The sequence below is a fragment of the Archocentrus centrarchus genome, chromosome 13 (assembly GCF_007364275.1).
Source record: "Archocentrus centrarchus isolate MPI-CPG fArcCen1 chromosome 13, fArcCen1, whole genome shotgun sequence".
Taxonomy (NCBI): domain Eukaryota; kingdom Metazoa; phylum Chordata; class Actinopteri; order Cichliformes; family Cichlidae; genus Archocentrus; species Archocentrus centrarchus.
This window is the reverse complement of record NC_044358.1, coordinates 157,697-172,094: the sequence shown is the minus strand read 5'-3', so window position 1 is coordinate 172,094 and position 14,398 is coordinate 157,697. Positions and strand designations below refer to the sequence as shown.

At 41.3% G+C, this 14,398-nt stretch overlaps 2 protein-coding genes and 1 pseudogene across 2 annotated transcripts; all 3 read right to left on the bottom strand.

The window, feature by feature from the left end:
- Nucleotides 1-943: 943 nt before the first annotated feature.
- Nucleotides 944-1,910, bottom strand: LOC115790040 (uncharacterized). The gene is made up of 2 exons (XM_030743685.1): nt 1,876-1,910; nt 944-1,769 (listed from the first exon to the last, which is right to left on the bottom strand). The coding sequence occupies exon 2, from the start codon at nt 1,727-1,729 to the stop codon at nt 944-946; it is 786 nt and encodes a 261-aa protein (XP_030599545.1). The 5' UTR covers nt 1,730-1,769; nt 1,876-1,910.
- Nucleotides 1,911-5,735: 3,825 nt separating this feature from the next.
- On the bottom strand, nt 5,736-8,011 carry LOC115789983 (transcobalamin-1-like). Its single transcript, XM_030743604.1, has 4 exons — nt 7,922-8,011; nt 7,683-7,824; nt 5,949-6,085; nt 5,736-5,845 (listed from the first exon to the last, which is right to left on the bottom strand). Exons 1-4 carry the CDS (start codon nt 7,989-7,991, stop codon nt 5,784-5,786), a joined length of 411 nt encoding a protein of 136 aa, XP_030599464.1. The 5' UTR covers nt 7,992-8,011; the 3' UTR covers nt 5,736-5,783.
- Nucleotides 8,012-10,179: 2,168 nt separating this feature from the next.
- LOC115790038 (uncharacterized protein K02A2.6-like) lies at nt 10,180-14,252 on the bottom strand (annotated as a pseudogene).
- Between the last annotated feature and the right edge of the window lie 146 nt (nt 14,253-14,398).

Here is a 14,398-nt window from a genome sequence, read left to right as displayed (position 1 = left end):
AGAGTGGGGTGATGTGAACGCCAAGCATCGCAAAGACCAAAATCCTTCATGTACTGTTTAAGAATGTCTGCAGACTGCCAGTTCCTCTGACTCACTGCTGTACTGAGCCTGTCAATATCTGCATTAAGTACCAGGTTGAAGTCTCCTCCTATTATAAGTGTGGTGTCAGAGTGATCGGACAGCAAAGTGAAGAAGGTATGAAAGAAGGAGGGGTCATCAACATTTGGCCCATATATACTAGCAATGCATAAATCTATATTTTGAATAGTTAAATTGAGTATTATAAATCTACCTTCTGGGTCTGATGTAGTATTTCTAATGATGCAGTTTATCTTTTTGTTAATCAATATGGCTACACCTCTTTGTTTGGAGTTGTAGCAGGCTGAGTACATGTGAGGGAACTGTGGAGAGGAGAGTGTGTGCGCAGATGTTCTGGACACATGTGTCTCCTGTAGAAACACAACGTCAGCCTGTAAATCATTTAACCGATTAATAATTTTCACTCTCTTTTCCCTTGAACCAACTCCGCGTACATTCCATGAGACAAACTTGAGTGTGCTCATGTTTAGATTAACAGGTGAAGTGTTGTGTGTTTACTAAAGATGTGTGCGCGCGTCCTCGCATGTGTCCTCCATGACCTTGTGTGCGCATGTGTACGTGTCCTGCATGACTGTGTATCCTGTATGGCAGTGTGTGTGCTGTATGTCCGTGTGGCAAACATGTTGGGTGCAAAAAAAGAAGAAGAAAAAGGAGTGTAAAGTGAGAGAGAAATGAAACAGTGCAAACACCAAAGAGCCAAGCATAAAAAAAGAAAAAAAAACAACATGATAACAAAACAAAGAGCTGTGCATTAATTGTTATATAGAGACCTGTAGACCGGCCGCGGTTTAAGTTTATCTCTTATCTAATCAATTACATGCTTTAAATTAACATGAAGTTGCTCCTAATAAAGCCATGGGGTAACCTCCCGGTCCCTGTACAGCTGACCGTTAACATAAAGCTTATCTACAGCTACCGTAGCTCTGACGCCCTCAGTGATGTATTTCTTCCTTATTGGAAATAATACACGCCTCCGATCGAGAATCTCTTTTGGAAATTGTTCATTAACACTGTAGTGTGTTCCACGCAGCTCTCTGCCCCGACTCCTGACCTGCTCTTTTTGCTTGTAATGTTCAAATTTAGCTACAATTGGCCGAGGCCGTTTGTTATCGGGCTTCTTACCTCCGAGCCGGTGAACACGATGGAAAGTTATATTTTTTACCGCTTCACTCGGGAGTTTCAGCTGATGCTGGAGGAATTCGCGAACCGAGGCTTCGGCATCCTCCTCTGCTTGCTCTGGGATCCCGGAGAAGACGAGGTTGTCCCGCATGCTCCGAGCCTGGATGTCCAGAATGGTCTCCCTCATTTTCTTGTTTTCCCCGGTCAGCTGTGTCATCCCATCGGTGAGTTGTTTCACGGTGTCCCTCAGCGTTTGGTTCTCGACAGCAAGCGCCTTCACCTGCTCTTGGCTAAACTCCAACGACACCCTCAGCTGTTGGAATTCCTTGTGTAAAACCTCCACCAAGGCAAGTCGGGCATCTAGGCTAGTTAGCTTCTTGTCGATGGAGTCCAGGACATCAGTGAAGCTTTTCTCTGGGGATAATGTGGATGTGCTTGTTGAGCACTCGGAACGAGTGCGTTTAGGAGTTGGTGTGGCCGTGGTAGCAGGATTTTTTTGTGGTTTGCCCATCACGAAGTTGTCAAAGCACTCGTCGACGTAGCTCTCCAGGCTGTACAATGTTTCCTCGTCCAGTTTGTTATATTGAAAGAATTAATAGGCAGATGTTAGTATTAGGAATAATTCTATTTTGGTATAAATATATTGGTTTGATTTACCTGAGTTGCACCGGTTTGTTTACTATACCGCCATATTACTTACGCACAGCTCTCGCGTGATCTCAGCAGTGACGCATCTCACAGACGTGACCTCCATTCCCTTATCTGTAACCTACACACACCCTTCCTCTCTCAGGATCTCCTGTGTTAATGGGGGTCACATTTGTTAGTTTTATTGTCCTTTTGGTTAGTCTCTCCTTATGTAGGGACATGTAACTGGGGGAGAATCTCCTCTTCACTATGGTTGGGTTAAGGAGGGGAGAACAGGGGGTGTAAAAGGGTATAAGTACATTGTGTTTCTGTGCAAGATTCAGAATTCACTCATGCCCCTCTGTAAAGAGGAAGTTGGCTGACCATTAACTTGTTTATCTGTTATTTTAAACCAGAATGTTTTGAATTAAGGCTGAAAGTATGCACATCAGTCACATCTTGATTGTTTAATTTAATTGGTATAAAAAGACAACATGACAAAAATTTTGTCATTGTCCAAATACTTATGGGCCCAACTGCAGCAGAATACAAAAAATAAATTTATATGAGTCTTATACATTTATGCTTCATTCAATTCTACTTACTCATGAAAACAGCCCTTGGTTCCCTTGATTTACTCAATTCAACCTATATAGGGTTCAATATTTATATAGGGTCAAATTACAACAACAGTTGCCTCAAGTTGCTTTATAGTTTAAGGTATAGACCCTACAATAATACAGAGAAAACCCCATTAATCAGACGACCCTGTATGAGCAAGCACTTAGGAAAGAGAAACTCTCTTTTAACAGGAAGAAAGCTTCTGCAGAACCAGGCTCAGGGAGGGGCAGCCATCTGCCACTACTGGGTGGGGGTGAGGGGATGGAAATTGGATAAAAGACATGCCATGAAAGACAGAGATTAATGATTAAGTGCAGAGTGATGTAACCACAAGTAAGCCAGCAGTCTGAGAGCAAAGTACTCTATAAAGGTGATATGGTACTATGAGGTCTTAAAGATAAGATGGGACCTGATTATTCAGTAAACACCTCCCTAAAAAGTTTATGGTCTCAGATGCTAATTTCAAGTTTGAACATGTTCATTTTGTAAATTAAAATCAAATAGCATAGTATACTTTTCAGGGAGTACCTACCTTGTGATTGGCAGTGGCTACCCTCTAAGCAAGCTGTGTCTCAGTTTCTCAGGCAGATTAACTCTTCACTTGTTGCGTCCTGTTTCAAAACACTGGGATGGCAGTGGCAAAAATTTTCAGCTGGAGGCTTTACTAAGCAATGGGTGACATCCATCTCTCATGTGCTAGCCACCATATCACCCTTGGTTAATACTTAATCCCTATACAGTGATCCCTCATCTATCGTGGGGGTTATGTTCCAGAGACCCCCGCGATAAGTGAAAATCCACAAAGTAGCAGTGTTAGATTTATTTTGTTGTTTATGTATATTTTAAGGATTTATAAACCCTTCCCACACTCCTATAAACCTTTCCCACTCTCTTACTACAACTTGAATGATGGAAGATGATGACTTATGTAGCTATGCAGTACTGATGGCGATGAGACAAATGTACAGTGGTGCACAGCCAAGAAAAGCATTACAGCGCTTCTGAGGGCACCACTTCTGAGTGTGTTTCATCAGGTGGTGCAGTTTCTTCGCCCTTGGCCATAACTTCTATTTCCGCTAAAGGTGTAGGCGTAACTGGTCTCTTCATCCAAGTGATGAAGATAGTTATGGGGAGTTATATAAATACCTGCGTACTGGAAAATCCCACAATATAGTGAAAACTGCGCAATACAAAATTAGATGTAAAAAAAAAGAACAGACGCACTTTTCTTCTCTCCCCAACCCTTCCTTTTTTACCCTGCTTTGCTGCTTAGAGCGTCTCTTCACACAACTTCTGAACTTAAATTTATAATTATGGATCTGGTCAGCTGGTCTCTCAACACCATTTTTTTGATCAAATTTTTCACCATGAGAAGATTGGGGGAAAAGAATGTCAACTTCCTATCCAGTTGACATTCCCGGCTGGCTACATTATGGATTCCTGGGTGGGTGGAAGATAACGTGCCTGGCCGTACTGTCAATGGAGGACATGCACATTTGGCTTATTGACACTAGGATTTCTCCAAATTGGTCCTGGAGATACCTGGCTTGTTACAATTTGGGAAGTCTAGGCAGCTGTAGGGCCTTGGTAAGGCTGCTTTGATGGGAATACAGGAAGGTACAGATTCAACTCAAACGCTGTATATCTGGAGCTGATTCGGAGGGGTAAGATCTTGGAGAAGTATGTATCTGTTTCTGCACAGCGAAGGAATGAACCAAGGGGATTTGGATAATTGGATTTTTTTCTTTTTTTTGCCACTGAGAAGTGCCAGAAAGACTAAAGGCTGTCAACAAATTATTCAGTACAGCCTGTATGAAAAACAAGTTGTAGAATCAGAAATTTGGCTCCCTGGCGGCCTTGGACTGCTGCTTATCTCAGTTTTTTTCCTGGATGTTTTGTAAACAGATGCTCTACACCCCCGCTGTCCTGTCTTCTGATCTGTGTTGAATTGATCTCCCTTGACCTAATTGTTGATGAACATTCCACCTCTTATCAGAACTGTTAGCTGAGGAGGGGAGTTTGAGTCAGCTCACAGTAGCCCGACCACCCCCCACCCCCCACCCACCCTCGCCTCCGCTGGCACCCTTCATCCCTGTCCTCCACACCCTAGTGCTCCCATGCTTTATGCCATGTGCTTCCTGCACTATTGCAGAGGTTTTTGTAAACTTATACCGTGTATGTGTATGTACACAAAGTATGAGAAGATTTTTTTCCTCATTTATCCTTATATGTTTTCGCTATTGTTTCCATCTTTTTAATGGCAGCGCCTCCAGAAGGGGGCAGCATGGCCACAGTTCATCTATCTCCCCATGTTTGTTTGTTTGTCTTCTTGGATGGGTGTTCTGGTACGCAAATTTCGCTATGTTTACATATAATGAAAAATAAAGTCTTTTAATCTAATCTAATCTAATCTTTGATAAACAAGTGAACCACATGTTCAGAGTTTAGTCATGCTTACTCTTGCAATGAAAGTGCTGCATAATGTTGATTTAATTTATCCTGTTGAGGATACAGTCTATATAGAATATGTAATTTAACGATTGTACTTTACAATAGTAATTGTGTTTTTTTTTGTTTTTTTCCAGTTTCACACTTCCTACATTATTAAACCTGAGGACAGAGTCTTAATGGAAGAAAGATGTGGAACCTGGCTGCCAGTTCCTCCTCTGAACAGTGTAAAGAAGAAAAAACAGTACACAGGGACAAAGCTAAAAAAAATTATATAGGTGGCTGTAAGGGAAAAGACTGGCACCAGTGGGATAGTGGTTATTTACTTTAAAAATAAAGTGCAAAACCACTGGAATAATCCTTTAAAATTATCCTTTACCTGTATCTCAGCAGACACCCAGTTATGATTAATCCTTTAACTACCCCAACAAGAAAAAAGCTTCAAATATTTTTTACTTGTTTAGGTCAATAACCACACTTAATGATTTTCTTTTCTTTTTTTTTTTTACAAAAATAATGTACCTAAATCAACCAGAAAGCATATTTTGTCTATTGTTTCTGCTAGTATCTATTTTTTAAAAACTTTTATTTAATTTTTCACATTATTGCCTTTTCCCCATCTGTTCACTTGTGCTAAATTATAAGCGACAATGATACGTTCAAATTGCAAAAATGCCAGATGCTACCATATCTGTAATACGATATGCCTCTTGCAGAACAACACCAACACTTGTAATGAGGTTTTATTCATATTTATTGTCACTAAGCAACAAACAAAAGCATGCTACCAATCTATAAAATCAAAATTTAATCAGTCAGTTCCAGAATTGTCTGTCATGCCATTTTGTTGCATACTGACTGATGAAAATTTACCACTTTGTAAAGTTCAGGATAATTTGCTGATATGGACTGGGAATGTAACAACCAATACCTGCAAACAAATCAGTATTAGAAATATTAGATAGATGTATTAATAAATCATTTGAGCTAGATTTATACAAGAAATGCCCAGAAACGTTTAATAATGAGCTTACCAACATCGGTTCTTTCAAATTCACCATTTGAGTTTTTGGCCAACAGCTCCCAGTAGGTATGGTCTTCATTGTTTCCAGCCACACCATTTACACTCTCCAGATAAGGGCCGTAGTTTAGATTCTCAGAGTAAGTGAATCTATGATTTTAAGAAAAAACAGAGAGATGGAAAAGGAAAAAAAGAATATCCTCTTAGATCTAGGAATTTATCATCAACAGCAGTCAGGCTGAGTATGTAAGCTTCTTCATGACGTTCCCCATTAAGTGGCAACTGTTTACAAACTGTGTTTGCATTTGCTCTTAAAATGTTATCTGAACTTGGTTAGGGTGTGGGAAAGAGCTTACTTTTGTGTTATGTGCTGTATATGTAATGTCTACATGGGGCCTTATAGTCTTTAAAAATATAAACAGACACTTAAGGCCATAAATAGCCATAAAGTCTAAGCAGTGACCATCAGTTTGCAACGAAAAAAAAACAGCATCCTCCTGTGTCCCCCTGTCCTATCCATCACCCAGATATCTTCTCAGTGCTGATTTTATGCCTCTGCAATTATACCATCTAAATAATTAGTACAGCCACTACGGTTTAATCGAATGTGATTTAAAGTGTCTGTCAAAGTAGTTCAAACTCATCTTAATTACTTAGAGATGGATTACCAACAGCACAGAATGTACAGAATATATGGACGACACTTAACTGGTGTATAGGTTAGCCTTTTGAAGCCACATATTTTTAAGCATAAAATGAAATTATTTGGAGGACAGGTTGCTGCTATTAAAGAGAAGTAAGTGACTGTTAATTAAATGGTAGCCAAATCATCAGGCACACCTTTCCTCAAGCGTTGTACTGTGGGACCAATTTTTGCTGGAAAGGAATAATGTCTTGAAATGAATGTCATGATGTCACAGCTGATAACAATAGACTGACACAATGTGAGAAGTTAAACAACTGCCAAGGGTACGGTGCCACGGGCAAGCCTGTCAACAAAACTGGAGAGATTAGTAATTTAGATCTCTAGAAATTCATTAAAGCACAAATATAAATGTCAAAAACAATGCCAAAACTGCATATTTAATTCTAAATACCGGGTTTCCTATTGGGCTTAAGGCATAGTTCCATGATGCTTTTTGCACGTCTTAGTGTGAATGTGGTTGTGTGGTTGGTGTTTGGTGGTTGTGGAGGGGCCATAGGCGCGAATTGGCAGCCACACTTCTGTCAGACTGCCCCAGGGCAGCTGTGGCTACATTAGTAACTTACCACCACCAAGTATGATTAAGGTGTGAATGAATAGTGCATGAAATTGTAAAGCGTCTTTGAGTACCTTGAAAAGTGCTATATAAGTCTAATGCATTAATATTAGTAGTTTGTTAGATTTGTGTACCAAATTTCATACATCAATGCTAAACATAGTTACTCACTGGAGAGGACATGTCTTTCAAAATATCCTTCTCTTTGCAAACTTTTTCAATATCTGTTCAATGACTACATTAAATTAAATAAATTTTACAATTTACTACACAGAAATCCTTTGAAGGGTACATTTCACAGTTTCTCTTGTGTTTGAGGATTTGTTCTGAGAAAGTTAGACTAGTGATGTGCAGTTTTGAAAATAACAATTCTTTGGGTTGAATAAGTTCTACAAAGTATCAATAAGTTGATAAATATGTAAAAGAATGTAACAAATCTCAGCATGTAAATTACAACATTGAGGTGACAATTGATGTTATAATCTCACTTAAAGCCTGCATCGGAGTCCATAAGTCTCTTCATTGCACCCAGCAGGATCCCTCTGTAAGCCACTTGAGTTGTGTAGGTCAGTGGAACTTTGTTTTGTAAGCTGTTCTTCACGACTATATCAATGGGAAGCAGTTCACTGTCTGAATGATACATTGACAAAAGATTAAAAACAGACATTAATGTCGTAATTAGGACAGTCATTTAAAATAAAATTTAACTCTATGTTGTGAAGCTTACTTTCTGTCAAAGTCCAAGAAAGCAGTGTGAGTAACACGGCTGTAGTGAGCAGTGCAGGCATCATTGTCATCGTGGCTGTTAGGTGGTCAACTTCACTGATGATACTGCGCAAAGTACCTGCACAATCTCAGTCTTTTATTCCAGTCATCACTGTTTACATACAGACTTTGTTGATCATGGTTTGATAAAGCTAAAAGTTATTTGTTGAACCAACTCTAATGTCACCTTGAGGTCGTGTTAAGAAATCATGTTTGAACTGATAACTTTGTAACTCTACAATGAACAATGACGTGCCAACATGCTGCACCATGTGCCAACATCAGTTTGCTCTCCCATGACCTCCTGTATTTGTTTTTTTTTAAAGCTTGTGTTGTCAGCATGAAATAAAAGTCAAAGTGTAAAATTGACAAGTTGCAGTTTTCCAGTTTTAAATAATTATTCTTAATGCCTTTTTTAAGTCCAAGAAAACAGATAAGTTTAACTACTGTTCTGTAGTTGTCCCAGTTGGTACCTAAAACAATAACAAACTCACAACACACACAGACAACACACCTACAGCCCAAGTATTAATGTAATACTCCCATGAAAAAAGGGCTGCAATCATTGTGTCTGATTTGATGGTCCTTAAAAATAAAAAATAAAAAATCTGTTAATCTGATTTATTGATTGGTGATAGGACAAAAAGAGGTTTTCATCAAATAAATACTTATGTATTCTAGTATATATTGTGCAAGATTAAATAGTTTTTAAAAAAATCCAATTTTAATTTAACCCCTTAACTGGCAGCAAAAAAATCACCTGAAACAACTACATAACACCCTCTGGTTATTATTGGCTCTGAACAACCCATTTCATAGCCTATTAATCGGCTGCGTCTGGTCCGCCGGCCGAATGAAGTGCATTTATATGGCAGGCTAGACCCGCCCATTTTGACTGACACCTCATTCGGCCAATCATGTTAAGAAATGGGTTTCCCAGAGCCAATAATACTCAGAGGGCGTCACGTAGCTTTGTCAGGTGATTTGGTGCAGCCAGTTACATGATTGGCCGAATGACGTGTCAATAAAAATGGGAGGGTCTAGCCTGCCATATAAAAGGGACTACAAACGGCCCGTCACCGGGCCCTTGCCAGTTAAGGGGTTAAGTAACAAAGAGTAGCATGCTAAACAGAGTACCAAATTTAATCATTTATTCCACACAGTGCTTACCTTATTAATGGTACTTTACACTTCAGAACTGTACTCAGGAATCAATTGTGTTTTAGAAAACTCATCTGTGGCAGACCAGCCGCCTTTTGGTTCTTTGAGGACTTTTTATCCTCTTTTTATGTTTTCATTAAGCTGCACCACTCAAGTTTGCCACAAAGGCAGAAAAAGAAGATAAAAAATCTTCAAGCTAAGCTTGCCAGGAAAGTTCAATAAGGGTGCCGTACCTGTACCTTTTGTTGTGTCCAAGGCCATAGCGCATTTTGTTATCATGCAGGTGCTACATGGTGGGGGGAACCTGAACTCCCCATGGCTAGTGGAACAAGATTGTATCAACACAATAGTATAAAGGAATGGGTGTTATTCTGTGCTTTGTTCAATGCTGGTGCAAAGGCTGTTCGTGCTGTATTGACCCCTTTGCAAAGGTTATATTCTTACTTTCAATAAATCATCAAAAAATCAGTTTGGTTTCAGAGCTCAACTTATTTTTTGCCACCACATTTGTAACCACTCAAATAGGCAAATCATTAAGAAATGTTGCCAAAAGGCAAAGCTTCTTTAGGAAATATGGCTAAGGCTAAAAAGAAGAATACAAGTGTAACATCTTCAGGAAATAATCATTCATATTCAGCTTGATCGCACTTTAATGACCCAGCAGACCAACATGCACACATAACACTGTACGAGCGGCAGACATCTTCTTTTTAGGCACGCTTGTTCTACTCAAGAACACAGTTACAACAATGCTTATAATAGTCTCAGTCTGCCCCCTACTGGGCTCAATCTTACTGCAGCATTAACACATGTTGCGGACAACATCAAATAACAAATACTCGTGCAGAAAGCAAATATGTAAGAACAATTAAACATCTACGATACCACATCTCCTCCCCTTCAAGTTGACAGCTTGTACTTGTCTGAAACGTTAAACAGTGGCAGTATAATATACACCAACATAGAACAATATTATATATATTTTTTCTTTTTTTTTTTTTTTACTACAAAGAAACATCTGTGAACTTAGAGCACATAACTTCTCCAAGAAAAAAGTCTCTATCTAACAAAGTCTTTGAGATGCACAGGTGAATGTCTCTCTTGCTGAGAACGTCGCACCTCAGGCGCAGCTGGTGCATCAGGCTGAGCCTGGATGTTTGGAGCAGGTGGCAGCTCCTGAGGCTCACATGACAAGGCTTGTGAAGTTGTGTCCATTATGGTGGGTAAGCAGTTGTGGGAGCCCGAGTCTGTGTCAGGTCCCGGCTCCCCCTCTGTGTCTAGTTCACTTGGGACAATGTCTTTTAATCTGGATCTCACCTGATCCACATGTCGTTTCAGGGTTTGACCATTTCCAATGGTGACAGTGTATGACACAGGACCTGATGAGCTCAAGATAACAGCTGGGATCCACTTTGGACCATAGGAGTAGTTTCTGATGAACACCTTGTCTCCTGGTGCAAAACTTCTCAGTTTCTTCTTTGTGTCATGACTCTCGTTCTGTTTCAGTTGTTTTTGCTGCACTTTGGTTTTTACATCAGGCATGAGCAGGTCAAAAGCTGATCTGAGTCTCCGAGACATCATCAACTCCGCTGGTGACAAGCCTGTTGTTGCATGCGGCGTAATGCGATAACTGAACAGAAATCTTGACAGTCTTGTTTGCAGTGTGTCACCTTTTACTTTCTTCATCCCCTCCTTGAAGGTCTGGACTGCCCTCTCTGCCAGGCCATTAGAAGATGGATGAAAAGGTGCTGATCTCACATGATCAATTCCATTTCGCTTCATGAATGTCGCAAATTCAGCACTTGTGAAACATGTTCCATTGTCTGATACCAACATTTTCGGCAGACCAAACACACTGAAACTCTGTCTCAGTTTCTCGATGGTAGCCTGTGATGTAGGCGATTTCACTGGGTAAATGTCCATCCATTTAGAATGAGCATCCACAATGAGGAGAAACATTTCACCTAAGAATGGCCCTGCATAATCCACATGAATCCTTGACCACGGTGATTCTGGCCATTCCCAGGGGTGTAATGGTGCAGTGGGTGGTGATTTGTGGTGTTTTTGACACTCGTCACATGACTGTACCTCTCTTTCAATACTCTCATCCATCCCCGGCCACCATATATATGACCTTGCCAGGCCCTTCATCTTTGACATGCCTGTGTGAGTCTGGTGCAGAAGTTTCAGTATTTTGTCTCTGCCTTTGGTGGGGATAATTACTCTAGCTTCCCAGAGCACCGCCCATCCCTCACACTCAGTTCCATTTTTCTTTGTTGATATGGTTTGAAGCGAGAATCAATCTGTTCCGGCCAGCCCTTTAAGGTATACTCATGAACTTGGGACAAGATGATATCCTTAGCTGTCCAGCATTTGAGCTGTGTGGTGTCCACAAGTGTGTCATCTAATACATCCATCATTAAGACTTGTTCTGTCATCTCTTTTTCAGGGGCCGTGTCTGGTACAGGTAATCTGCTAAGCGCATCTGCATTTGCATGGTGTTTTCCAGGTTTGTACACAATGTGATACTCATAGGCGCTCAATGTCACAGCCCATCTTTGCACTCTTGGTGAGCCCATCTGAGGTATAGGCTTCTTCATGTTGAAAAGAGAAATCAGGGGCTTATGGTCTGTATAAATAGTGAAGACTCGACCATACAAATATTTGTGGAATTTCTGGATGCCAAACATTACAGCCAAACCTTCTTTGTCAAGCTGAGAATATCACTTTTCAGCTGGAGAGAGTGTGCGTGACATGAACCCCAGGGGTCTTTCACTGCCGTCATTCATCTTGTGTGACAAAACGGCGCCCACACCGTATGGAGATGCGTCACAAGAGAGAATTAACTCTTGGTCTGCTGAGTAATGAACCAACACATCTGCTGAGTTCAACAGAGCCTTTGATTTCTGAAAAGCTTCTTCTTGCTTCTTTTGCCATGTCCAACGCATGTCCTTCCTTAAGAGTTCATGCAGGGGGGCCAGCAGTGTTGCCAGATTGGGAAGGAACTTGTTGTAATAGTTTAGCAAACCTAAGTATGCTTTGAGTTCTGTGACACTTGTAGGAGTAGGAGCGTCCATGATGGCTTTAACTTTCTTTTCTACAGGGTGCAGCCCCTGTGCATCCACTTTGTGCCCCAAGTACTCCACGTCATTTTGCATGAAGACACACTTACTTCTTTTCAATCGTAAGCCTGCCTCTTCCAACCTGACCAACACCCCATCTAGGTTCTTTAGATGATCTGCCTCATTCACCCCGCTCACCAAAATGTCATCTAAATACACAGCCACTAGGGGTATCCCTTTCAAAAGGCCTTCCATGGTCCTCTGGAAAATGGCTGGAGCAGAAGCCACTCCAAAAGGCAGTCTGTTATATGTGAACAGCCCCCGGTGTGTGTTCACTGTCACATTCTTTTTGGACTCGTCATGCAGGAGTATTTGCTGGTAAGCGTGGCTCATATCCAGTTTTGAGAACTGCTTTCCTCCAGAAAGTGCAGCAAACAGGTCCTCCACTCTGGGTATTGGATACTGTTCCAGAGAAGCTACTGTGTTTACAGTAAGCTTGTAGTCTCCACACAACCTTACTGTCCCTATAGGCTTCAGAATCGGCACAACAGGTGCCGCCCATTCAGCATATTTCACAGGTGAGATTATGTTTTCTTTTAGCAGTCGGTCTATTTCCTCATCTACTTTTGCTCGCATGGCAAACGGAACTGATCGTGGACGGAAAAATCGTGGGGTAGCACCCCGTTTTACATGAATGGTCACTTTTGTGCCTTTCAGGGTGCCCAACTCCTCTTTGAACACATCCTCATGTTTGCTTAACACTTGCTGTAGTGTGTTATTTTCTGTTGTCTTTACCTGGTGCACCTTCTTAGCTTTGTGTTTGTTTTTGATTTCTCTTCAGTCCAGGTGTATTTCCTCTAGCCAGCCTCGTCCTAGCAAGCTGGGGCCGTCCCCTTCGACCACCACAAGGGGCAGTGTTTTCTTCTGCTGCTTGTACCTGACTCTGACAGCTGTTACACCAATCACCTTCACAGGATCCCCTGTGTATGATTCCAGCTTGATTTTGGCAGGCCTCAGGCTGGGGAGTTTGCAGCATTTCCAAGTCTCTTCATTTGTAACTGTTAGGCAGCATCCAGTATCAATTTCAAAGGTTAAAACTTTATCATTAAGTTCCATATCCACAGTGTAGGGGTCTACTTTTCTCAGGTGCACTGCACTCCGGTGCCCTAATCTGTACAGTTTACTCTGATGCTCTTGGATACACTTGATACAGTTAAGTGTGAATGAGTCCTCTTCTGAGCTCTCACTTTTACTTCCATCACCTATCTCATGAACTTTGTGAGAATGGTAGTGTGAACTCTGCTTTTTGTCTGTCTTTTCAGTTTTTAGTCCATACTTCTTCTGGTTCTGTTTAGCTTTGTTCCTACATGCTCTTGTTATGTGGCCTACTTTGCCACAAACATAACATTTTTCTTGTTTGTACTTACAGTTGGCTGCTGTGTCATTGGTTCCTTTGCATCGATAACACTCTCTGCTTTCTCCTTTAAATGTACGAGCCTCCTGCGACCCTCGGGTGATGCTGAAACATTTTGCTGTCGCACCTGAGGTCCGTAGGTCCTGGGCATTTTTATTTGCGGTCTCCAGTGACACAGCGATTGACAGAGCCTTGTCAAACGTGAGGTCTGTTTCTGACAGGAGACGCCTCTGAATTCTGTCGTCATTAATTCTGCAGACGATCCGGTCTCTCAGCCTCTGTTGCAACGTGTTGCCATAGTTACAATCTTGCGCTAAGCGACGCAGCTCGGCCATGTACTCCATGACAGTTTCACTGGGCTTGCGGTTGCGGGAATCAAATTTGTACCTTTGCACAATTTCACTCGGCTTTGGTTCAAAGTGGTTTTTCATCAGAGTTACAAGCTCTTGGAAAGTTTTGTCCTTTGGCTTGGCTGGGCTGAGAAGGTTACGCATCAGGCTGTAGGTCGATGCTCCAACGACACTTATTAATATTGCCTTTTGCCTGTCTGCGTTAGTAATCCCATTAGCTGCAAAAAACTGCTCCAGTATTTCACTGTACTCATCCCACGTTTGGCTTTTGGGATCGTACGGTGCCAACGTACCGATTGTAGCCATGTTTCCTCTTCGTATCCCCGCTCTCTCTCCCTCTGTCTTTTAGCCAAACCTGTCGCAGGCTCCCGTCACTCTTTTTGTTTTACTTCTCTTCTGAGTAATACTCGTTGCCAAAAAGATGTAACATCTTCAGGAAATAATCATTCATA